Below are 19,174 nucleotides of genomic sequence, written 5' to 3'. Positions count from 1 at the left end.
ATGCCTGAAGCACAAAGTTCAAAACCCAGAGAATTTTATTCTGTAAAATTGCAAAGATCATTATATGGGTTAAAGCAATCCGGCCGAATGTGGTATAATCGGCTAAGTGAGCACTTGATGAAAAAGGGATATGTAAATGATCCAATATGCCCTTGTGTTTTCATCAAGAAAACAACATCCGGATGTGTAATTATTGCTGTATATGTTGATGATTTAAACATCATTGGAACGAATAAAGAAATTCAAGAAGTTATGATGTACTTGAAGGAAGAATTCAAAATGAAGGATCTTGGAAAAACCAAGTATTGTCTGGGTTTGCAAATCGAACAAAAAGAATGTGGAATTTTTGTTCACCAGACAAATTATACAGAAAAGATCCTTAAACGTTTTAATATGGATAAATCAAATCCATTAAGTACTCCAATGGTTGTAAGATCATTAAACATAGAAAATGATCCATTCCGTCCATGTGGAGATGATGAAGTTATTCTTGGTCCAGAAGTACCATATCTAAGTGTCATTGGTGCACTTATGTATCTTGCAAATTGCACTAGACCTGATATATCTTTTGCTGTAAATTTATTGGCAAGATTCAGTTCATATCCAACAAAGAGGCACTGGAACGGAATTAAACATATATTCCGTTATCTACGAGGAACGACAGATTTGGGACTTTTGTACTCAAAAGACACCAATCAAAGTATCATTGGTTATGCTGATGCTGGATACTTATCTGATCCACATAAGGCACGTTTCCAAACCGGATATGTATTTACTCGTGGAGGCACCGCAATTTCTTGGCGTTCACAGAAACAAACACTCGTAACAAATTCATCAAATCACGCCGAGATTATTGCATTACATGAAGCAAGTCGTGAATGTGTATGGTTAAAGTCAATGACCAAACATATTCAAATATCGTGTGGATTGACAGTAGAAAAGAAGCCTGTGACACTATATGAAGATAATGCTGCATGTATTGCTCAAATGAAAGAAGGATACATCAAAAGTGACAGAACCAAACATATCCCCCCAAAATTCTTTGCCTACACTCAAGAGCTTGAGAAGAATAAAGATATGGATATCTGTTACATTCAATCAAGTGAGAACTCATCAGATCTCTTCACAAAGGCTCTTCCCACGACGATATTCAGAAAGCATATATACAACATTGGGATGCGTAATCTACGGAATATGTGAAGAATCACTCATGTTAACATGAGGGGGAATTTACGTGGCTGCACTCTTTTTCCCTTACTATGGTTTTTATCCCACTGGGTTTTTCCTAGTAAGGTTTTTAACGAGGCAGTATAAAACACGTAATGAATACAGTCATCATATCACGGTCATCATCACAAGGGGGAGTGTTGAAAAATATATTATTATTATGTTGAATATTGAATATTGAATGTTGAATATTGAGTTGTAAAATGTGAAAAATTAGTGTGTGATGATGTAGATGATGATGTTTTAATTTTTGGACTAATCTCAAATGTGGATCTATAAATAGGTCTTCATTTGTGATGAAAAATACAATTGAAGTTGAGAGAAAAATATTATAAAGTGTAGAGTTTGATATATTTTGAGTTTTGGAATATTTACTTTTTACCGTAAATTTTTACTTTTTCACAACAATACACAATATTTAGAAAGATATATTTCCAATAATAAGTAGCAAGATATTAAGATCTAATCGTGTGAGGATGTATGCGTTTGTGAGTAAGGGAACGTAATCAATAGTAAGAAGTTTTATATCTTTTGTCAAATATTTTTTTTGACGAGTTTGTCGTACAAATTGTATTGAATCCGATTTAACAAGTGTGGTTTGTAGGCTATCTACTACATGTGGAAAGGCAATGTGCTAGCATCAACTAAATTGATATAATAATGATAGACCGGGTATTACAAATTAAGTTAGTTTCTATTTTCGTTTTAAGACAAATTCTGATTGTCAAATTCAAATCAAATCCATGTAGAATCGCGAATCAAGGCCCATTTTTATTTGTTAATTTGATTGAAGTTATTTAAATTAAACATCAATTTCCACACTTCTAATTATTTTGTCCCACTTGAATTTAACCAATTACAGATTTACAGTAATGTAACTTAGTGTAATTAAGCTAGAATATTGAATTATGCTCAGAGTCAAGATCAAGTAGTGTACTATGCTAAAAAAAAAAGAAGATCAAGTAATACAATTTGAACATGATTACTCTAGAGCGGAAGAACAAATGTATCCCAGAACTGCTGCTTAAAAATTCATCTTATACCTTAGCCACACCAAAATACATCATAACAGCGAAAATTTCCGGAGTTGATGCAAAAAATACAAGTAGCAACAAATTGGAACTAGCCTATGGTCAAATCTGTGAAGACATCAAGATTTTAATGGCAGTGTTTATTCGAATAATCACCCCATATATAAGCCATATGCACCCAGAAAAATATGAACAAGTTGCATTCTTCGAATTCTCGTGTAGTTTGCAGGGCCAAACCACCCTTTCGAGAGTATATTTTGTTGCAGTACAGCGGCATACAATCCTACAAGTCTGCATTTGCTATTTGTCGAGTTGTTTCCCTAACAATTTCGCTTGCATCGATATCTGCTAAAGTTTCTTTCCCAAATAGCGTAAATCCAATGGTTGCCTGGAGGAAGAAAAAACAAGGATTCAGCCAAGAAAAATCTGAACCTGAAAACTAGTTATTCTAAGTACAGATGCTTGCTTCATTATGAACTGAATAATACTTCACTTGTCTCAAAATCAAAAATTCACTCAAGCACTCGATGAGATTTCAAACTTAATAAAACTTCACTAGATTTCAAAAAAATTAAAAAAAACTAAGACTAATTTCCTAAAAGTTGAGGGGGAAGGCCGCGAGAGTGATGTGCCGCCGCTTTGGATCAATAATTGTCCTTTCTATATTGTGTATGTCATGACTATTTACGTGGCACATCAATCAAAACATGGAGATACACTTCGAGTTGCTATGTAGCTATTAGCTATAATGTTTAATAAAAAGACAGACACTTGGCCTTGAATGTTCTGCCTCTGGAATGAGGGATAAGGGAAAATCAAGCTTTTGTGGAACTAATACTTCACTTCTGCAAGACAAATAAATAGTAAAGGGATTATTGTGGGATGTGCTGTCATTTCCTATTAGTTAATCTTCTCAAAAGAATCATTCTCAAGTAGGAGGGAAGTAAAGATTCTACATTGTCCTAATAACAGCAAGAGGATATACCAGCCCTGTTTCACTGATCTTCTTAAGTGTGCCTGAAAATCCAGCAAAAGACCCTGATGCAACTTGGACAGTTGAACCAGGTTCGAAGGACATAGCTTTTCCGACCATTGTCTTTTTCGCCCCTTTTTTACCTCTGCCCCTTGCAGTTGTCGTGGTATTTGATTGAGCATCATCTTTCAAGACCAAAGGAGACATCGCATTGATTATCTCAGAATCCTGAGTTCCCTCAGTTTGCTGCTGTTCTTCAAAAGCTTGATCAGCTTTCTCTTGTTCTGCCTTTGCTTGTTTGAATATTGCTTCCATATCATCTGCTTCTACTGGCCTGGGTTTATTGATCTGGCGCTTTCTGCACGATAAATAAAGTTTATTTATCCCTATTTAAGGAGGTATAAAATATCATTCAGCAGGTGAAACTATAATTATTAGACAGCCACAAGACATGGACATAATCTCGAAGTGCAACAAGAATAAATCGTTGCACACACAGATGTGCCAAGCACTCGTGCCTCAACTGGAGCGATTATACATATAACTATAATCCAATGCAACAGTCATCCTTTTTTTGTTTGTGGTTTGCTTGTACCACAAGAATACTTTTTCTCAAATGGTTTGTAAATTACATATTATATCCTATGTAACATAGTTTTCGTCATCCATCTAAAATTTTTTGTCCTGCTGTTCAATTAGGTTGGTGTTACAACTTGCACCGGAAGCCCATTCTCCAGGACACGTGTGCCTTGGTACATCCTATGCATGGAGTAACAATTAGTGTGATACAATAGACATACAAAATTCATCAAGAAGCCAATAACCCTCAGATAAAAAATGACAAGAGAAACTGAGGTTCCTTACGTATTTCCGACCTTGGATCCAACAAACCCTCCAACCCCATTACATTCTCGTATAAAGTCGTGCAACTCCTTGTTCATTACACATCTCAAAAACACACATCCAGGGAAGAGTGGTTTTGGTTTACTAGAGATTGATCCATTCTTCAATTTTCTTTTGATGTGGACTGAAGGAGCGTAAACCTGCACATCATCATTGAAGAAAGCTACAAATTTAGGTAAAAAACTGGCAATGTGGTGACTTTAACAAACAAGTTAGAAGTACTCTGTTCCTGGAAGATAATCAACCTAAAGGACAAGCCAAAATCACTTCGAGTACAAACAATCAAGAGGTACAAAAATGAACTCATATAAAGCAATTTCAGGTAAGTCAGCTTTCTCATCCAGGATCCTATAATTCTTTGTACATGTATTGATCATCGCGCATGACTTGTAGATATCAAATAAAATTTGTTACCACCCCAAATCACCTTGAAAGTTGACATCTTTATTGCAGGATGTGAATCATAGGTTGCATTTGGATGATGGATTTCGCTTTGTGGATGAATTTCATATCAAACCATTTGATATCCATGGATTTGAAATGACTATATTGGAATTTAAAAGTGAAACAAAAAAATGTAATTAGCTTAACATAAGAGATTTCAGACATTTCATTCTAATTTTGAACCAATAATATACAATGGATTTGAGATGCCTCAAATCCTTCGATCCGGGCGCAACTTAGGTAATTGTAACATGTTGAACGAAAGTCGAAAAACCTTACGACAACCAAGTTATTAAAAATTCAAACATGAATATTCAATCAAAACTATCAAAAAATCTAAACTAGAACAATTTTTTTAACCCTCCACATGTTTTGAAACCATCTGCAGGTAGATTCTGACAAGATTAGAATGACTGAAACATCTTGACCTGATGAGCTAAGATACTGTTAGGCTCTCATTCAACTTTCAAAAGCAAAACCAAAATCCAAGCCCAATTTTCATATCAGATAAGAAAGTTAGTCCGAGCTCTAACTACCTTAAAATCCAAACTAGGAAAGTTTCGGGCCATTGAACGCGCCATCCTTTCAGCAGTTTCTTGGCCCGAAACTCTGGAAACTCTGACGATCCACCACTGGGGCCCGAGCAATGCGAGGTAATCCAAATTCAGCTCTTCCGTCCAGGAAGCGTAGCGTTTCTTGGGTTTCTTGATAAGCCTCTCCTCCACCTCTTCCTTCCAGTTGTAAGCGGGCTTGCTCTCCCTATTCTCTTTCTTCATCTGCCTTCTCTCTCGAGCCGTCAACGGGCTTTCGTCCACTGAATTCAGAGTCAGAGTGACAGCTGTGCAATTGGGTCTGGGGAATTCGGGCTTGAAAGTGGTGGCGGGTCGTAGTAAGAGTGAAATGGAGGCCGAATATGTGCAAGGACTCCATGGAAGAAGCCCCTGCTTCATCTTCCTTCGTCTTCAAGCGTGTTGCTGTGGAATTCTGTGCAGTTTCTTTCGATTGATTGCTCGATTGCTCTCTGGGTTCAGCTGCGTGGAAGCAATGAAAGATTGGGTTTTGATACGTGGATAGGGGCGATGGAGACTGTAAATTTTTTTTTTTGTTTTTTTGGGAAAGAAGAGACTGTAAAATTTATTTCTTCTCAATATATTTGTTTTTATTAAAATCAATATATATCGTATTTTTCAAAATATATTATCCAATTTGTATTTGTAATTAAATTAAACTATGTAAAACTTCAAGTGAAATGATTGAGTTTGGATACAGCAACTTCAAAAAGTCGATCTCTTAAAGTGTTTTTATAAGTAGTTTTTTTGTTTGGATAAAGAAGAAAACTGTTTTTTAAGATTTTTTTAAAAAATGAAATTAGAAGCAAAAACCAAAATACCAAAAATTTTATATTCTAATAAGTATTTTTTAAAAATTATTTTTGTAATAAAACGCTATATTTTTTAAGAAAATCATTTTTTAAAAATAAAATATATGTTTTTTTTTTCATGTTGGCTTATCCAACCAAACCCAGTAGTGTTTGCAAATATTTTTTTTACAAAATTATGAATGCATGCATAATAACAATTTTTTAAGCATTTTTAAATGCTTTGATTCTGGCTAATTGAATTGAAGACATCCAAACTTGAAGTTAATATAAAAATACGAATGATATTAGATTTGTGCTGCATACCATTTTATGCAACCAGTAATAAAATTGAAACTCTTATATGATAATAAAACGTATTGCCTTATTGGTACGTAGTACGTACGACTAGGGAAACAGAGAAAATATAGAAAATGAATAAATGAACACAAATCAGTGATCGAAGCAATATATTTCAATAGTTCAAAAAATATAAAGCAATACATTTCAAGTTTGGTGAATCATGCCGCAGTGCATAGGTTTATGATAAAATTTATCAGAACTTATTCTGTTCTCTTTTTTTTTTTTTTTTGAAAATGAACTTATTCTGTTCTCAATCTAAAATATTGTTAGATTCTACCAAGTTCTATATACAGAATTTCAGAATTTTCTAACGTAAATACTTCTCCAGTTTCTCAACTTCGTCTGTACTGCCAATGAATATTGGTGTACGCTGATGAACCTGCAAAAAAAAGAAATAAAATAACATGAGACAAAAATCAATGAATATTGGCTCGATTTAGTTTCTCGAAGCACAACTACAAGTATCTGTTAGCCTATAAGAAGCAAAACCCAAGTTCAAAATATCAGTTCAGAGAATGCATCTAAGTGCCTGTTTTGGACTAGTCCAATTCATTTACTTATCAGTATTCAGTATATAAACCTTAATCATGTATATAACAACCAACACCAACACGATGGTATAGCGAAATCTTATAAAAATGTATCGTTCATCTAGATTTGTTCCATACTAGATAGAGTCGAGGTAGTACCCCTAACTGTTAATCTAAGCATCCATGTTGAGCTTGCCATGGAATTAATATTAATGGTATTCGCCCCACTGTCGCATCAAAGTAACCATTGATCTATTTCGAATATCAGTTTTTTGTACCTGATCTGGCCTAATATCAAGTATTCTCCGGCATCCATCGGTAGCTTTTCCCCCGGCCTGTTCGACCAGATAGCTCATAGGTGCACACTCATACAAGAGCCGCAGATTCCCATTCTTGCTCTTCTTGTTATTCGGGTTCCCGTAGATTCCACCAACCAGCAACATCCTATGAATCTCACCAACAAGGCAACCTACGTACCGACCCGAATATGGCCTGCCATTAGCCCCTGGCTTTCTCAAGTCATCCAGGTATTTCTGCAACTTTTCATCGAACAGGTCGTAGTTTCCTTCATTGAATGAGTAAATTTTTCCAGTATTCGGAATCCTGATGTTTTCGTGCGTTAAAACGAATTCGCCATAGGCCGGATCGAGCGTGAAGGCGAGAACTCCCCTGCCTATTGAGAGGGTGAACACTACCGAGCTCGAGTACAGACAGTAACCTGCCGCTAGCAAGTTGCTTCCAGGCTGACAAACGCTGACCACACACTTTTGTTGTTCTTGAGCGAGCTTTTCCCGATCCAATAAAATCATTTGGCATTCAAATTTCATGTATGATTGATTTTAAAAATACAGTCTTGAATTCCACCAAGAACTCATAAATATAGTATTATAAATCATGGGGTAAATTGCATTGGGTAGTCAAGAATGTACCCTAGAATCATCGTCTATGTCGAATAAGCATTGCTTATCAGGAGCGTATATCCCGAAAATGGAGCCAGTAGTCAAGCTAGTGTCGATATTAGCAGAGCCATCAATGGGGTCGAAAACCACAATGTAATTTCCAGAATAAGTCTCTTCAACTGCAACTGGGGCGTCTTCTTCCTCCGATGCTATAACCCCTGTCCGCCCACTTGATCTCAGACTGCTGCAGAACAACTGAAAGCATCGTAGTACGTAGCTTAATTCAATAATATGTTTCTGGGTTTTATCGGTAACCCGGTTGAAAATGTAAAGAAATGAAAATTTGAAACCTCGTTGGCGATAACGTCGAGTTTCTTCTGATCTTCACCCTGGATGTTCGTGGTGCCCTGACCTCCGGTGAGGTTGATGATATTGGATCTCTGAAGCAAAGAGGCGATCTTCTTACATGCCAAGGAAATGCTGGAAAGAACAACTGCGAAATCTGTATCTATGTGGCCGTCCTGTTCTTGCTTCAAAAGCCATGTCGGTAAGTTGTCAATTTCGTATCTGCCATTGTTTCTCATTGGTGCCGCCGGGGCAGCGGAGGCTGCTGATTCTAGCTCCACGGCTTTGCAGGTGATTCCGCGGCTGAAACTGGCGGTGGAGAGTGATTGTTTGCCGCCGTATGATGGTGGGCGGAGATGGAGGCGAGTGATGGAAGGAAAGGCTGAGCCGAGGCGGTTCCATGTCAGCAACCTCGGAGCTGCTTCAGCCATCTTCATCAGTGTGTGTGCCTGTGTTGCTTATATCCGCGAGATTGAAAATTGCGTCAACATTATTTCTTTTGTTGCAAAATTTTAAATATATATTCAAAAAAAAAAAAAAAGAAACACCGAGAACAAATATAATATTTATATATCAAAACTTTGTTTTTAGTGGATTGTACAGTTTCGTCTCTACCATAATATTTATATCTCAACTTAATAGGCTAAAGTCTACAAACCATCCGTATATTACAAGTGTCACGCCTCAACATCGGACTTAGTTGATGTGGGTATTGATTAACAATTTAACATTGAAACAAGAAGCTTTTTAGTATAAATCTTGCCAAAAATCTGTCTATTTTATAAATCATAACTATTTTTACGAAAAAAAACACAAGTGCGAAAGCGATAACGTAGTAAGAAATCAAACTGGAATAGCTACTTGAATTTTCATATCTTGAACTTGATTACCAACCCCAAAATGCGTGTTGTTCATCATCTTTCAAGGGAGTGAGTGTTTTGGATAACACTCTGCAAGTGGGGGTCAATCGTACATACAAATATCGAATATTTTACATGATGCGAATTCAAAAGGTGACATGTTCCAGAACATGTCGCAACAGGAGTCGAGACAAGAGACAAACAGAATTCGAAACAAAGCATCAAGACATATCATAACTAAAGCATAAACTTAGACATGACAATGTTATTCATCTCGTTAATCATGACATATTGATCAGCCCCTAATTGTTACTCCTATAAGGGGACGAGGCCTTAAATGGTTATTATAACCCACCGCATCAGGACTTTATCATATCTTATCATGTTTTCGAAAAAAATTTTACCTGTTCTTAATTCAAATCCTAACAATATATTTCAAGATCTCATAACATTACAGATGAATCATACATAACGAAACATGAAACGAAATCAAAGGATATGAAACGAGTAGTATACGATTGAGTTTTTTGAAATCAAGAACATCATTATTTTAAAACATATATAAGTCCACTTACCCCTAATGCTTAAATAGATTTCGGTAGTCTTTGAACTTGGTCAACTGGATTAAAAACGTGAATGAAACTTGCCGACATGATCGAACACAAAAGATTTCAAATCCTCGAACTTGTGCAGAATCTAGTGCTTCGAATTTATAGTATCTAATCGGTCTTGGGTAGCAGCTCCTTGTGCGATTCTTGGATGGAAATTAGGCCCTTGTTTGGTTTTAAATTGTTCAGAAAATAGTACGAGATCTGTTGCACTTCTTGCTCGAAAATAGGAGAGATTTTGGATTTGCATAGGCTTGATGATCAGTCAACTTTCAAAAGAATTTGAGACATATTAAACCGTAGATCGACCTAAAATTTGAGTAGAATTTTTCTTAGGACGTGAAATAAAATGTGAAATGTGAAGATCGGATTTGGATGTCATTTTGTTCTCAGACTTCAAACTGAAGCTGCTCTCTCCTCACATAAAATCTGTGCAGTATTTTTGAGAAGACATTTGACACAAATCTATCCGTTAGATTGGGTTGAAACTTTTACAGAATATGTAAAACATCAAAATGTATATTGTGAACGGTGAGATTGGATTTAGAATTCATTCTGTGTGACGAAAAAAATCTGGAAAATGGACTTAGAATTGCTTTCTTGGATGTGATTTCCTTCACAATTGAGGGATATTTATAGGGTAAACTTGCAGCTGAAGGGGCAACCGTTTTGCCTCTTAAATTGGGTCATAATAGGTGTTAATTGAGGTTCTTAATCAGCTTAGTGATGGTTGGTCATCATGGTAAAGATGAAGGTTACAATTTGATAAGCACATGTGAAATGTTTTGGTCAATTGTGTCATCAATGAGACTCTTCAACTTTTCTTTTTAAATTGAGGTCCGAAATGAGGTGAATATTTTGGATAAGTCATGGTTCAAAAATTAGGTTCATTTGATGGACATTTAATTTGGACCATGGTAGTGTTGTTGGCTCGAAATTTTCGAGTCTTCCCATTTCACCCTCCTTATTGGACCATGGTAGTGTCCTTTTGGTAAAAGGCGCAGTATTTTAAAGATTCTTTCTCTGGAATCGGGCCCCGAACCTTCATATTTTCTTCACATACAATCACAGCTCTGTCTCGAATCACTATCTGGGTGCATATTGGGACATGCATCCCAATGAGTCCCCTGCCCTAGGATGTCTACCCCGATCTCGATTTCCTTCCTTCCGGGCTACCTCGTTCTTCTGCCTTTGGGCCTTCACATATATAGTAATTTTAAAAAATATATTATCCATTTTGTATTTGTAAATAAACTATGTAAATCTTCAAGTGAAATGAAGTGAAACGAGTGAGTTTGGATGCAGCAACTTAAAAAATCGATCACTTTAACGTGTTTTTATTGGAAAATTAGAAGTGGTTCTGTTGGGACCGTTTGGTTTGAGTTATAGTATAAGTAATATATAGATAAGTAATATAATGTAATAAAAAATAAATAAAAAATGATAGTTAAAATAATATTGAATTTGATTGATAGATTATAGTTTATTTGATTTAATTGATTAAATTTTATATAAAAATATAAATTAATATTTTGTCCTTTTAACAATAAATAAAATAAAAATTATATTATTTATAAGGGATAATATAGTAATTTGAGTTCAATAATTTGATTGATGTGAGATAAATAATTAATGATTTGATTGATGTAAAATAAATAGTTAATATATGGATAAATAGTATGATGAGAAGAACGTGGGATGAGATGAGATGAGATGAGATGAGTTATATGTATATTAGTAATATGGTGAACATAACGGTACTTTATTTGGTTAAATATCGCTAGTTTTTTTTAGATTTTTTTTAAAAAAAATAAAAATTTTTAAAAATCAAATTAGAAGCAAAAACCAAAAGACAAAAATTTTAAATTCTAATAAGTGTTTTTTTTAAAACTATTTTTGTAATAAAATGCAATATTTTTTAAAGAATAAAATAAATGTTTTTTTTCTTTGGCTTATCCAACCAAACCCACTAGTGTTTGCAAATGTTTAAAGTAAAAAATTATGAATCATAAGAACAAAACTTTAAGCATTTTCAAATGGGCTCCAAACTAATTCAAATGATTTAAGATACCAAAAATACTTCGATTCTGGCTAACTGAATCGAAGACATCCAAACTTGAGGATAATATAAAAATATGAACGATATTGGATTTGAACTGCATACCATTTTATGCAACCAGTAATAAAGTTGAAACTCTTGTGATGATAAAACTTACGGGTACGTGCGACAAGGGAAACAGAGAAAATATAGAAAATGAATAAATGAACACAAATTAGTCATGCATCGAAGCCAATATATTTCAAGAATTTTTTGAATCTTGCTGCAATTTGTAAATGCATGAGAAAATTTATCAGAACTTAATTATTATGTTTTCAATTTAAAATATTTTTAGATTTTACCAGGACCGGAGCTCTTATAAGATCAAAAAGACCGCTGCCTCATGATCCGTTCCACCAAAGGTCTTTTTTTAAAAAAACATATCTTATATTCCTCAGGGCCCAGCCCAATCAGAGGCCCTTTCTTTGAAAAATTATCTTGTGAATGACCAAACAAAAAATTATTCACATAGTCTTTATATAAAGCTCAATCCAATACCAATTTCATACACTTCAATGAGTTTAAGTTGCTAAATTCCATTTTAATTTTTTCCGAATTAAAATTATGGAGCTAATTTCATAATTATATAAAATTAATATAAATTTATATTGATTTAGTGACTATTTGAGATTAAAATAATGGGCTAGGAATTTCTTGAATATATAGTCATATCTGGTTAATGAGAATTTTATTGATTTTTGAATTTTAGAATATCATATGAATTACCGATCTATATATTCATTTTTTTATAACTAATAGCAATAACAAAAGAACATTTAAAATATGGGAGTTGATATTTACACTCCATTTTGTGTTATCTACACTCCAATTCATGTGTAAAATATGTGTCCAATTTACTCACAAGTGAAGTGCAAATAACACAAAATGGAGTGTAAATATCAACTCCCATGATATCCTAAATATATGTGTTGAGCTCAAAAGAGAAAAAGGAAACAAATGGAGGAGATCAGGGGCGGTCCTGAGAAAAATGTAGTCCGGAGTGAAGTAAAAAATATGATCCTCTTTCGTTAATAATGTATGTGTATATATACATATAATATAAAAGAACATTATTAGAAAGAATTTACCTATAGTTTCTCAAATAAAATATTCAACAATCAATATTATTTAAAATTAACTTTTATTTACATTTTCTAAAACAAAGTCGTCATTTTTTGACATTTTATGATAAAAATTTGTGCAAGAATGAAACTATTTAACTAAATTCATCAAAATGTAAAATAGTACTAAATAATGAAGTCAAATACGAACAAAAATTATATGTATAAAGGTGAGATATAATAAATTAATGTAATAAAAATTAATAAAATAATGATTGAACAATCCATTAGTAAATGAGAAAAAATGAAAAGAAAAATTATAGCTGTTGTAAAATTACTCAATTTTCATAACATGCAATCTAAGTAATCAATAAGGTTTAATTGAATAATAAGTAAAAAAAAATTTGAGGGTTTGTCTACCTATGATGCAACGGAAGTTTGTAAAAAATTTTCGTGCATGTATTAAATTGGTTAGAAGGCCGCAAAAGGAAAAAAGATAGAAGATGAACAGAGTTAGTGAATCATTTAAATCATCCGGAACAAGATTTTTGTCATAAAAATATATTTATTCACAATTGCTGTATTTATAACACTATTTATTAAATAAATTTATTTAGATATTAATTTAAATACTAATTTAATTTTTAAAAATAATCGGGATCCATCTCAAAGTGGGGCGTTGGACGATCACCATAATCTCTCTAGCTGAGGGTCGCCCCTGGAGGAGACATTAAGTCAAATTCAAGATGTGATATTGACAAGTAGAAAGAAAAAAAGAATAATTAAAAGATAATTTGGTGATTGAAAAAAAAATAACTATTTTTTGTTATTAACCACAACAAAAGGGCTCATTTTTATTATTATCTTATAACCCATCAAACACAATTACGACTCTGGATTTTTCCAAGTCCCATAAATACAGAATTTCAGAATTTTCTAATATAAATACTTCTCCAGTTTCTCAACTTCGTCCGGACTGCCGATGAATATTGGTGTACGCTGATGAACCTGCAAAATAAAATAAAATTACATGAGACAAAAATCAATGAATATTGGTTCAATTTAGTGTCTTGATCTATTTCGAAAATCAGTTTTTTGTACCAGATCTGGCCTAATATCAAGTATTCTCCGGCATCCATCGGTAGCTTTTCCCCCGGCCTGTTCGACCAGATAGCTCATAGGTGCACACTCATACAAGAGCCGCAGATTCCCATTCTTGCTCTTCTTGTTATTCGGGTTCCCATAGATTCCACCAACCAGCAACATCCTATGAATCTCACCAACAAGGCAACCTATGTACCGACCCGAATATGGCCTGCCATTAGCCCCTGGCTTTCTCAAGTCATCCAGGTATTTCTGCAACTTTTCATCGAACAGGTCGTAGTTTCCTTCATTGAATGAATAAATTTTTCCAGTATTCGGAATCCTGATGTTTTCGTGCGTTAAAACGAATTCGCCATAGGCCGGATCGAGCGTGAAGGCGAGAACTCCCCTGCCTATTGAGAGGGTGAACACTACCGAGCTCGAGTACAGACAGTAACCTGCCGCTAGCAAGTTGCTTCCCGGCTGACAAACGCTGACCACACACTTCTCTTGTTCTTGAGCGAGCTTTTCCCCATCCAATAAAACCATTTGGCATTCAAATTTCATGTATGATTGATTTCACAAATACAAGTTTTGAAGTTCACCAAGAACTCATATATATAGTATTAGAACATGGGGTAAATTGCATTTATCGCAATGAAATTCGAGTAGTCAAGAATGTACCGTAGAATCATCGTCTATGTTGAATAAACATTGCTTATCAGGAGCGTATATCCCGAAAATGGAGCCAGTAGTCAAGCTAGTGTCAATATTAGCAGAGCCATCAATGGGGTCGAAAACCACAATGTAATTTCCAGAATAAGTCTCTTCAACTGCAACTGGGGCGTCTTCTTCCTCCGATGCTATAACCCCTGTCCGCCCACTTGATCTCAGACTGCTGCAGAACAACTGAAAACATCGTAGTATAGCTTAATTCAATAATATGTTTCTGGGTTTTATATGCAGATAAATGAAAATCTGAAACCAATGAACCTCATTGGCTATAACGTCGAGTTTCTTTTGATCTTCACCCTGGATGTTCATGGTGCCCTGACCTCCGGTGAGGTTGATGATATTGGATCTCTGAAGCAAAGAGGCGATCTTCTTACATGCCAAGGAAATGCTGGAAAGAACAATTGCGAGTTCTGTGTCTATGTGGCCGGCCTGTTCTTGCTTCAAAAGCCATGTCGTTAAGTTCTCGATTTCATATCGGCTATTATTTTTCGTTGGTGCCGCCGGGGCAGCGGAGGCTGCTGATTCTAGCTCCACGGCTTTGCAGGTGATTCCGCGGCTGAAACTGGCGGCGGAGAGTAATTGTTTGCCGCCGTGCGATGGTGGGCGGAGATGGAGGCGAGTCATGGAAGGAGAGGCTGAGCCGAGGCGGTTCCATGTCAGCAACCTCAGAGCTGCTTCAGCCATCTTCCTCAGTGTGTGTCTGTGTGTGAATGGGGGCTTGCTTATAAGTTATATCCTCAAGATTGAAAATTGTGTGAACATTATTTCTTTGGTTGCAAAACTTTCAATATAGTGTCATTTTTTTTAAAAAATAAATTAAACAGAGAACAAACCATCCGTATATTATTATTACGAGATACTTTAATGATATTTTTATTATAAAATTCTTTAATAGATTATATAGTAAAACAAGAAGCTATCAATCTCAATTTCATGTAGATAATTGCCTAACCTACTTTCTAGTTTGGGGCTTCATTATGGTTAAAGCCCTTCAAAATGTCCTTTTTTTATGTTTTTGTTTTTTATTGAAAGAAAGTAGAGTTTTAAACACTGGTATGCTCGATGTCTCAATATTTAGTACAGAGATTCTAATAAAATTTATGTCTTGAAAGAATAGCGAAGCACAACAATTGTATATTTGATGTAAAGAAAAGATTGTTATAACTTTATCCACAATTACATTTAAGCTAAATATTTCTCTAATTTCTCGACTTCTTCCACACTTCCAATGTACAATGGAACTCTCTGATGTATCTGCACAAGAGAATCAGCAACTGATTAGAATCCTAGCATTAATATTGAGTTCTAAACTTGATATATTAGTTTGATGATGTAAATATATTTCAAATTAAACTAAACTTGATACATATTTCGAGCTCAAATTCGTCGCGGAATATACAGGTTTTGGTGAGTTTTTAGGGAAAGAAAAACATGTAACTTGTCATTTCACTAAACTTTATGATCAGTTAGATCGTTACTCACCTCTGTTGGCTGAATATCAAGAACTCTGTGATGTCCATCAGAACCTTTCCCACCAGCTTGTTCCACTATAAAGCTCATTGGTGCACACTCATACAAAAGCCTCAGCTTCCCATTTTTGCTCTTCTTATCTCTAGGATAACCATAAATCCCACCATAAAGCAGAGTTCTGTGGAAATCACCAACCAAACTACCGATGTATCGAGCCGAATAAGGCTTCCCACTGGGGCCAGGATCCTTCAGATCATCTATGTATTTCTTCAACTTATCGTCCCACAATTGGTAGTTCCCTTCGTTGAAGGCATAGATCTTTCCCTTTTTCGGAATTTGGATGTTTTCTTGGGTGAGAACGAATTCGCCAAACATGGGATCCAAGGTGAAGGCAAACACACCATTGCCTAAGGTGATCACAAATATTACCGAGCTCGAGTACATGCAGTATCCTGCCGCAAGAAGGTTGTTTCCAGGTTGGCACACGTTCACAACACATCTTTGTTTCACGTTGTCAAGCTGCGAAAAAAATTACACATTCCAAGCAATATATAAGTGATTTGTGACAAGTTTGGCTTCGCCCCGAAGCTAAGAACCTAGAACTTAGGATATATGCTCAATTGCTCATAAGTCATGACAACTAATCCGTTGGTTTGGTAATCTAAGTTTGCAGTATCTGAATCAAATAGACAACGATTCTTAGGTAGTGATTGCAACCCTTAAAAATAAGTGATGATGGATGACATTCTATCATTTATTTTTAGAGGTTTCAAACAATACATTGAGAACCGAACAAGTCATTAAACTATATGTTGGACTGAATTAATCATAAGAAATATTGCGATTTAGTACCGTTGCATCATCTTCAATATCTGCAAGGCACTCATCATTGGGGCTGTAGATCCCGAAAATGGATCCCGTGGACACAGCTGCATCGATGTTGGACGATCCATCGAGAGGGTCGAATACGACGATGTAGTTGCCGGAATAACTCTCCTCCACAGCCACCGGCACGTCCTCTTCCTCCGACGCAATTATCCCCGTCCTCCCACTTGACCTCAAACAATTCGAAAACACCTGTAATTTCAACACAATTCATTCAGAATCCTTTTCCCCTAACTGCTACACTAGATCTTCTTAAGAACTTAGAGTTGGAGATGACATATTAGAGAAGTCCCTCAAACAAGAACGCACCAATTCCAAGAAATGCTGTAATTGCACTTCCAGTGACAAAAGTATACGAATATGCACAATATCTTTATGATGCTATTGAAACGAACACTTTTACTAAAAGGGTCTTAAATTTCAGCTAAAATATTCCGTAATTAATCAAAGTTTGCTTGATTATTGACTTATTGTTCCTATTATAAGGTGGGAGAAAGGCGAACCTCATTGGAGACAACGTCAAGCTTCTTCTGATCCTCTCCCTGAACATTAACGGCACCCTGAACACCGGTGAGATTAGAAATGCTGGCCCTCTGAACAAGTGAGGCTATTTGCTTGCAAGCCATGGAAATGCTCGAAAGAACTATGGTAAGCTCCGCATCGATGGCCCCCGCCTGTTCTTGCTTCAACAACCAGCTAGTCAGCGTGTAAAGCTCGTACCCACTCTTCTTCTTCGTCTCTTTCTCCGCCGTCACAGACATGCACTTCGCGCCGCCGCCGACGCTCGGAGGCGGCGGGGGCGTCCGCCGGAAGAGGCTTCTGACGTTTTTTGAGCATGAAGAGAGCGTTCGGAGAGAGGAGAGACGAGTGATTGACTGTGGGGTACTACTGGAGAAGAGAAGATGGGATGATGATGCTGCTGCTGCTGTGGCGGCCATGGCTGCTGCAGCTTTATTTTTATCTTTTCTAGTTGAATATGAAGATAAATTTCATGGCATTTTCAGTATTTTTGCCTTCATTTATTTGGGAATTTGGGAAGATGATTGGATTGTAAGGTTGATAAGGATCTCTTATCTTCAGACTATCCTTCTGTACATGCATTGGTACTAAAGATGAAAATGCGAACATGTGCATTAGTGGGCCGAATGAGTCTTGGCCCACATGAACAAACTAAGACTGAGCCCATTTTTTTCAATGGGTTTGCCCGATTTGTTCCTTTGATGGCGACCCAAGACAGGTGATGTTGCTCGATTGATTTCAAGTTAAACTCCAAATTATAGAACAATGTATATTTAATTAACTCCGACAATATTGAGATTTTATTTTTTTCTTAAAAAGGAACAATTATTGAGATATTGAGCTCCTTCAGTATGAGATTCGATTTAATAAATTTAATATTTTATTTATTTCAAGTTCATGTTTTAAACAAATCAAATCCTAATAAAAACATATTGGAACCTTTCCAAGAAATAAGAATAAATTAATTTTGGCTTTTTTTAGTTGGAAATTAATTTTGGCCTTATTAGTTGAGACATGATACCTTGAAAATACATTAATACCGTATTTGATATATAATGTGGAAACGTGTTTACGTGCAGACATCTAAGAATTGAGAGAACTTGAGAAGAAGAGCGTGGGCTCCATTCAGAATCTTTGAATCACCTCTCCAGTTGGCAATGCCTGTTCTTTTGAATTTCCACGTACAATTTGCACATTATTAATTTAATTATTATTAGTAAATAAAAGGAGGAGAAATTTGTTGATTTAGTCATCTAACTTGTTATATCTTTTTTTTTTCTTTTTTAATCTTCTGATTTGTTAAAGTTGTGTTTTACTTTTGCAATATTTGGTTTTAGTTCTATATTGTCTTTAACGTGACATTTGGTACATCATCAATTTTCATTGTCACGCAGCATTTTTCAATGAAATTGGAGTAAACTCAATAAAAAAAACAAAAAACAAAATTGTAGAACTAAAATACAATTTTAACAAATTATAGTATCAAAATAGAAAATATGACAACTTAAAAAGGTGTTTAAAAATAATTAACTCAAAATAAGAAGCACAAACTTATATTAAAGTTACACGGCTTCATAAGTCAATTTTTATAAAAACATATTATGTTAATAGTCATTTCTGAATATAGATCAAATTGACATATCTCACGTAAATATATCAATAAGACCGTCTTACGAAAAAACATGTCTTATCAAACACAAGGTTTGCCTAGTGTGGTTTATTCGAGTAGCGTAGTTTGCAGACTATTGCGTTAGTCCGAGAATTTACCCAGAGCACACCGAAA

The 19,174-nt window shown here is 35.2% G+C and overlaps 4 protein-coding genes across 4 annotated transcripts; all 4 read right to left on the bottom strand.

Annotated features, from left to right (window-relative positions):
- Positions 1 to 2,248: 2,248 nt before the first annotated feature.
- Positions 2,249 to 5,677, bottom strand: LOC140891673 (uncharacterized). Its single transcript, XM_073300274.1, has 4 exons — positions 5,115 to 5,677; positions 4,096 to 4,274; positions 3,244 to 3,589; positions 2,249 to 2,646 (listed from the first exon to the last, which is right to left on the bottom strand). Exons 1-4 carry the CDS (start codon positions 5,526 to 5,528, stop codon positions 2,542 to 2,544), a joined length of 1,044 nt encoding a protein of 347 aa, XP_073156375.1. The 5' UTR covers positions 5,529 to 5,677; the 3' UTR covers positions 2,249 to 2,541.
- A 768-nt stretch (positions 5,678 to 6,445) lies between these two features.
- On the bottom strand, positions 6,446 to 8,522 carry LOC140891756 (fructose-1,6-bisphosphatase, chloroplastic-like). Its single transcript, XM_073300388.1, has 4 exons — positions 8,078 to 8,522; positions 7,758 to 7,982; positions 7,107 to 7,613; positions 6,446 to 6,677 (listed from the first exon to the last, which is right to left on the bottom strand). Exons 1-4 carry the CDS (start codon positions 8,507 to 8,509, stop codon positions 6,606 to 6,608), a joined length of 1,236 nt encoding a protein of 411 aa, XP_073156489.1. The 5' UTR covers positions 8,510 to 8,522; the 3' UTR covers positions 6,446 to 6,605.
- A 5,016-nt stretch (positions 8,523 to 13,538) lies between these two features.
- Positions 13,539 to 15,258, bottom strand: LOC140891219 (fructose-1,6-bisphosphatase, chloroplastic-like). Its single transcript, XM_073299590.1, has 4 exons — positions 14,776 to 15,258; positions 14,467 to 14,691; positions 13,801 to 14,307; positions 13,539 to 13,707 (listed from the first exon to the last, which is right to left on the bottom strand). The coding sequence occupies exons 1-4, from the start codon at positions 15,199 to 15,201 to the stop codon at positions 13,636 to 13,638; spliced, it is 1,230 nt and encodes a 409-aa protein (XP_073155691.1). The 5' UTR covers positions 15,202 to 15,258; the 3' UTR covers positions 13,539 to 13,635.
- Positions 15,259 to 15,636: 378 nt separating this feature from the next.
- On the bottom strand, positions 15,637 to 17,918 carry LOC140887972 (fructose-1,6-bisphosphatase, chloroplastic-like). The gene is made up of 4 exons (XM_073295623.1): positions 17,376 to 17,918; positions 16,840 to 17,064; positions 16,000 to 16,506; positions 15,637 to 15,771 (listed from the first exon to the last, which is right to left on the bottom strand). The coding sequence occupies exons 1-4, from the start codon at positions 17,808 to 17,810 to the stop codon at positions 15,700 to 15,702; spliced, it is 1,239 nt and encodes a 412-aa protein (XP_073151724.1). The 5' UTR covers positions 17,811 to 17,918; the 3' UTR covers positions 15,637 to 15,699.
- Positions 17,919 to 19,174: the final 1,256 nt, after the last annotated feature.

The sequence above is a fragment of the Henckelia pumila genome, chromosome 3, assembly GCF_033568475.1.
Source record: "Henckelia pumila isolate YLH828 chromosome 3, ASM3356847v2, whole genome shotgun sequence".
Lineage (NCBI taxonomy): Eukaryota > Viridiplantae > Streptophyta > Magnoliopsida > Lamiales > Gesneriaceae > Henckelia > Henckelia pumila.
This window is presented reverse-complemented; position numbering and strand designations above follow the sequence as displayed.

What these genes read in the sequence shown, in the direction of transcription:
- LOC140891219 (XM_073299590.1), bottom strand. Translation starts at nt 15,201, where the DNA reads ATGGCTGAAGCAGCTCTGAGGTTGCTGACATGGAACCGCCTCGGCTCA. An exon ending in TCGACGTTATAGCCAATGAG is followed by an intron (nt 14,692 to 14,775) that starts GTTCATTGGTTT and finishes CGATGTTTTCAG; the next exon opens with TTGTTCTGCAGCAGTCTGAG. An exon ending in TTGATATTAGGCCAGATCTG is followed by an intron (nt 13,708 to 13,800) that starts GTACAAAAAACT and finishes TTTATTTTGCAG; the next exon opens with GTTCATCAGCGTACACCAAT.
- LOC140891756 (XM_073300388.1), bottom strand. Translation starts at nt 8,509, where the DNA reads ATGAAGATGGCTGAAGCAGCTCCGAGGTTGCTGACATGGAACCGCCTC. An exon ending in ACATAGACGATGATTCTAGG is followed by an intron (nt 7,614 to 7,757) that starts GTACATTCTTGA and finishes GATCGGGAAAAG; the next exon opens with CTCGCTCAAGAACAACAAAA. An exon ending in TTGATATTAGGCCAGATCAG is followed by an intron (nt 6,678 to 7,106) that starts GTACAAAAAACT and finishes TTTTTTTTGCAG; the next exon opens with GTTCATCAGCGTACACCAAT.
- LOC140891673 (XM_073300274.1), bottom strand. Translation starts at nt 5,528, where the DNA reads ATGAAGCAGGGGCTTCTTCCATGGAGTCCTTGCACATATTCGGCCTCC. An exon ending in TTCCTAGTTTGGATTTTAAG is followed by an intron (nt 4,275 to 5,114) that starts GTAGTTAGAGCT and finishes GATGATGTGCAG; the next exon opens with GTTTACGCTCCTTCAGTCCA. An exon ending in AGATCAGTGAAACAGGGCTG is followed by an intron (nt 2,647 to 3,243) that starts GTATATCCTCTT and finishes TTCTTCCTCCAG; the next exon opens with GCAACCATTGGATTTACGCT.
- LOC140887972 (XM_073295623.1), bottom strand. Translation starts at nt 17,810, where the DNA reads ATGGCCGCCACAGCAGCAGCAGCATCATCATCCCATCTTCTCTTCTCC. An exon ending in ATATTGAAGATGATGCAACG is followed by an intron (nt 16,507 to 16,839) that starts GTACTAAATCGC and finishes TTTTTTTCGCAG; the next exon opens with CTTGACAACGTGAAACAAAG. An exon ending in TTGATATTCAGCCAACAGAG is followed by an intron (nt 15,772 to 15,999) that starts GTGAGTAACGAT and finishes TCTCTTGTGCAG; the next exon opens with ATACATCAGAGAGTTCCATT.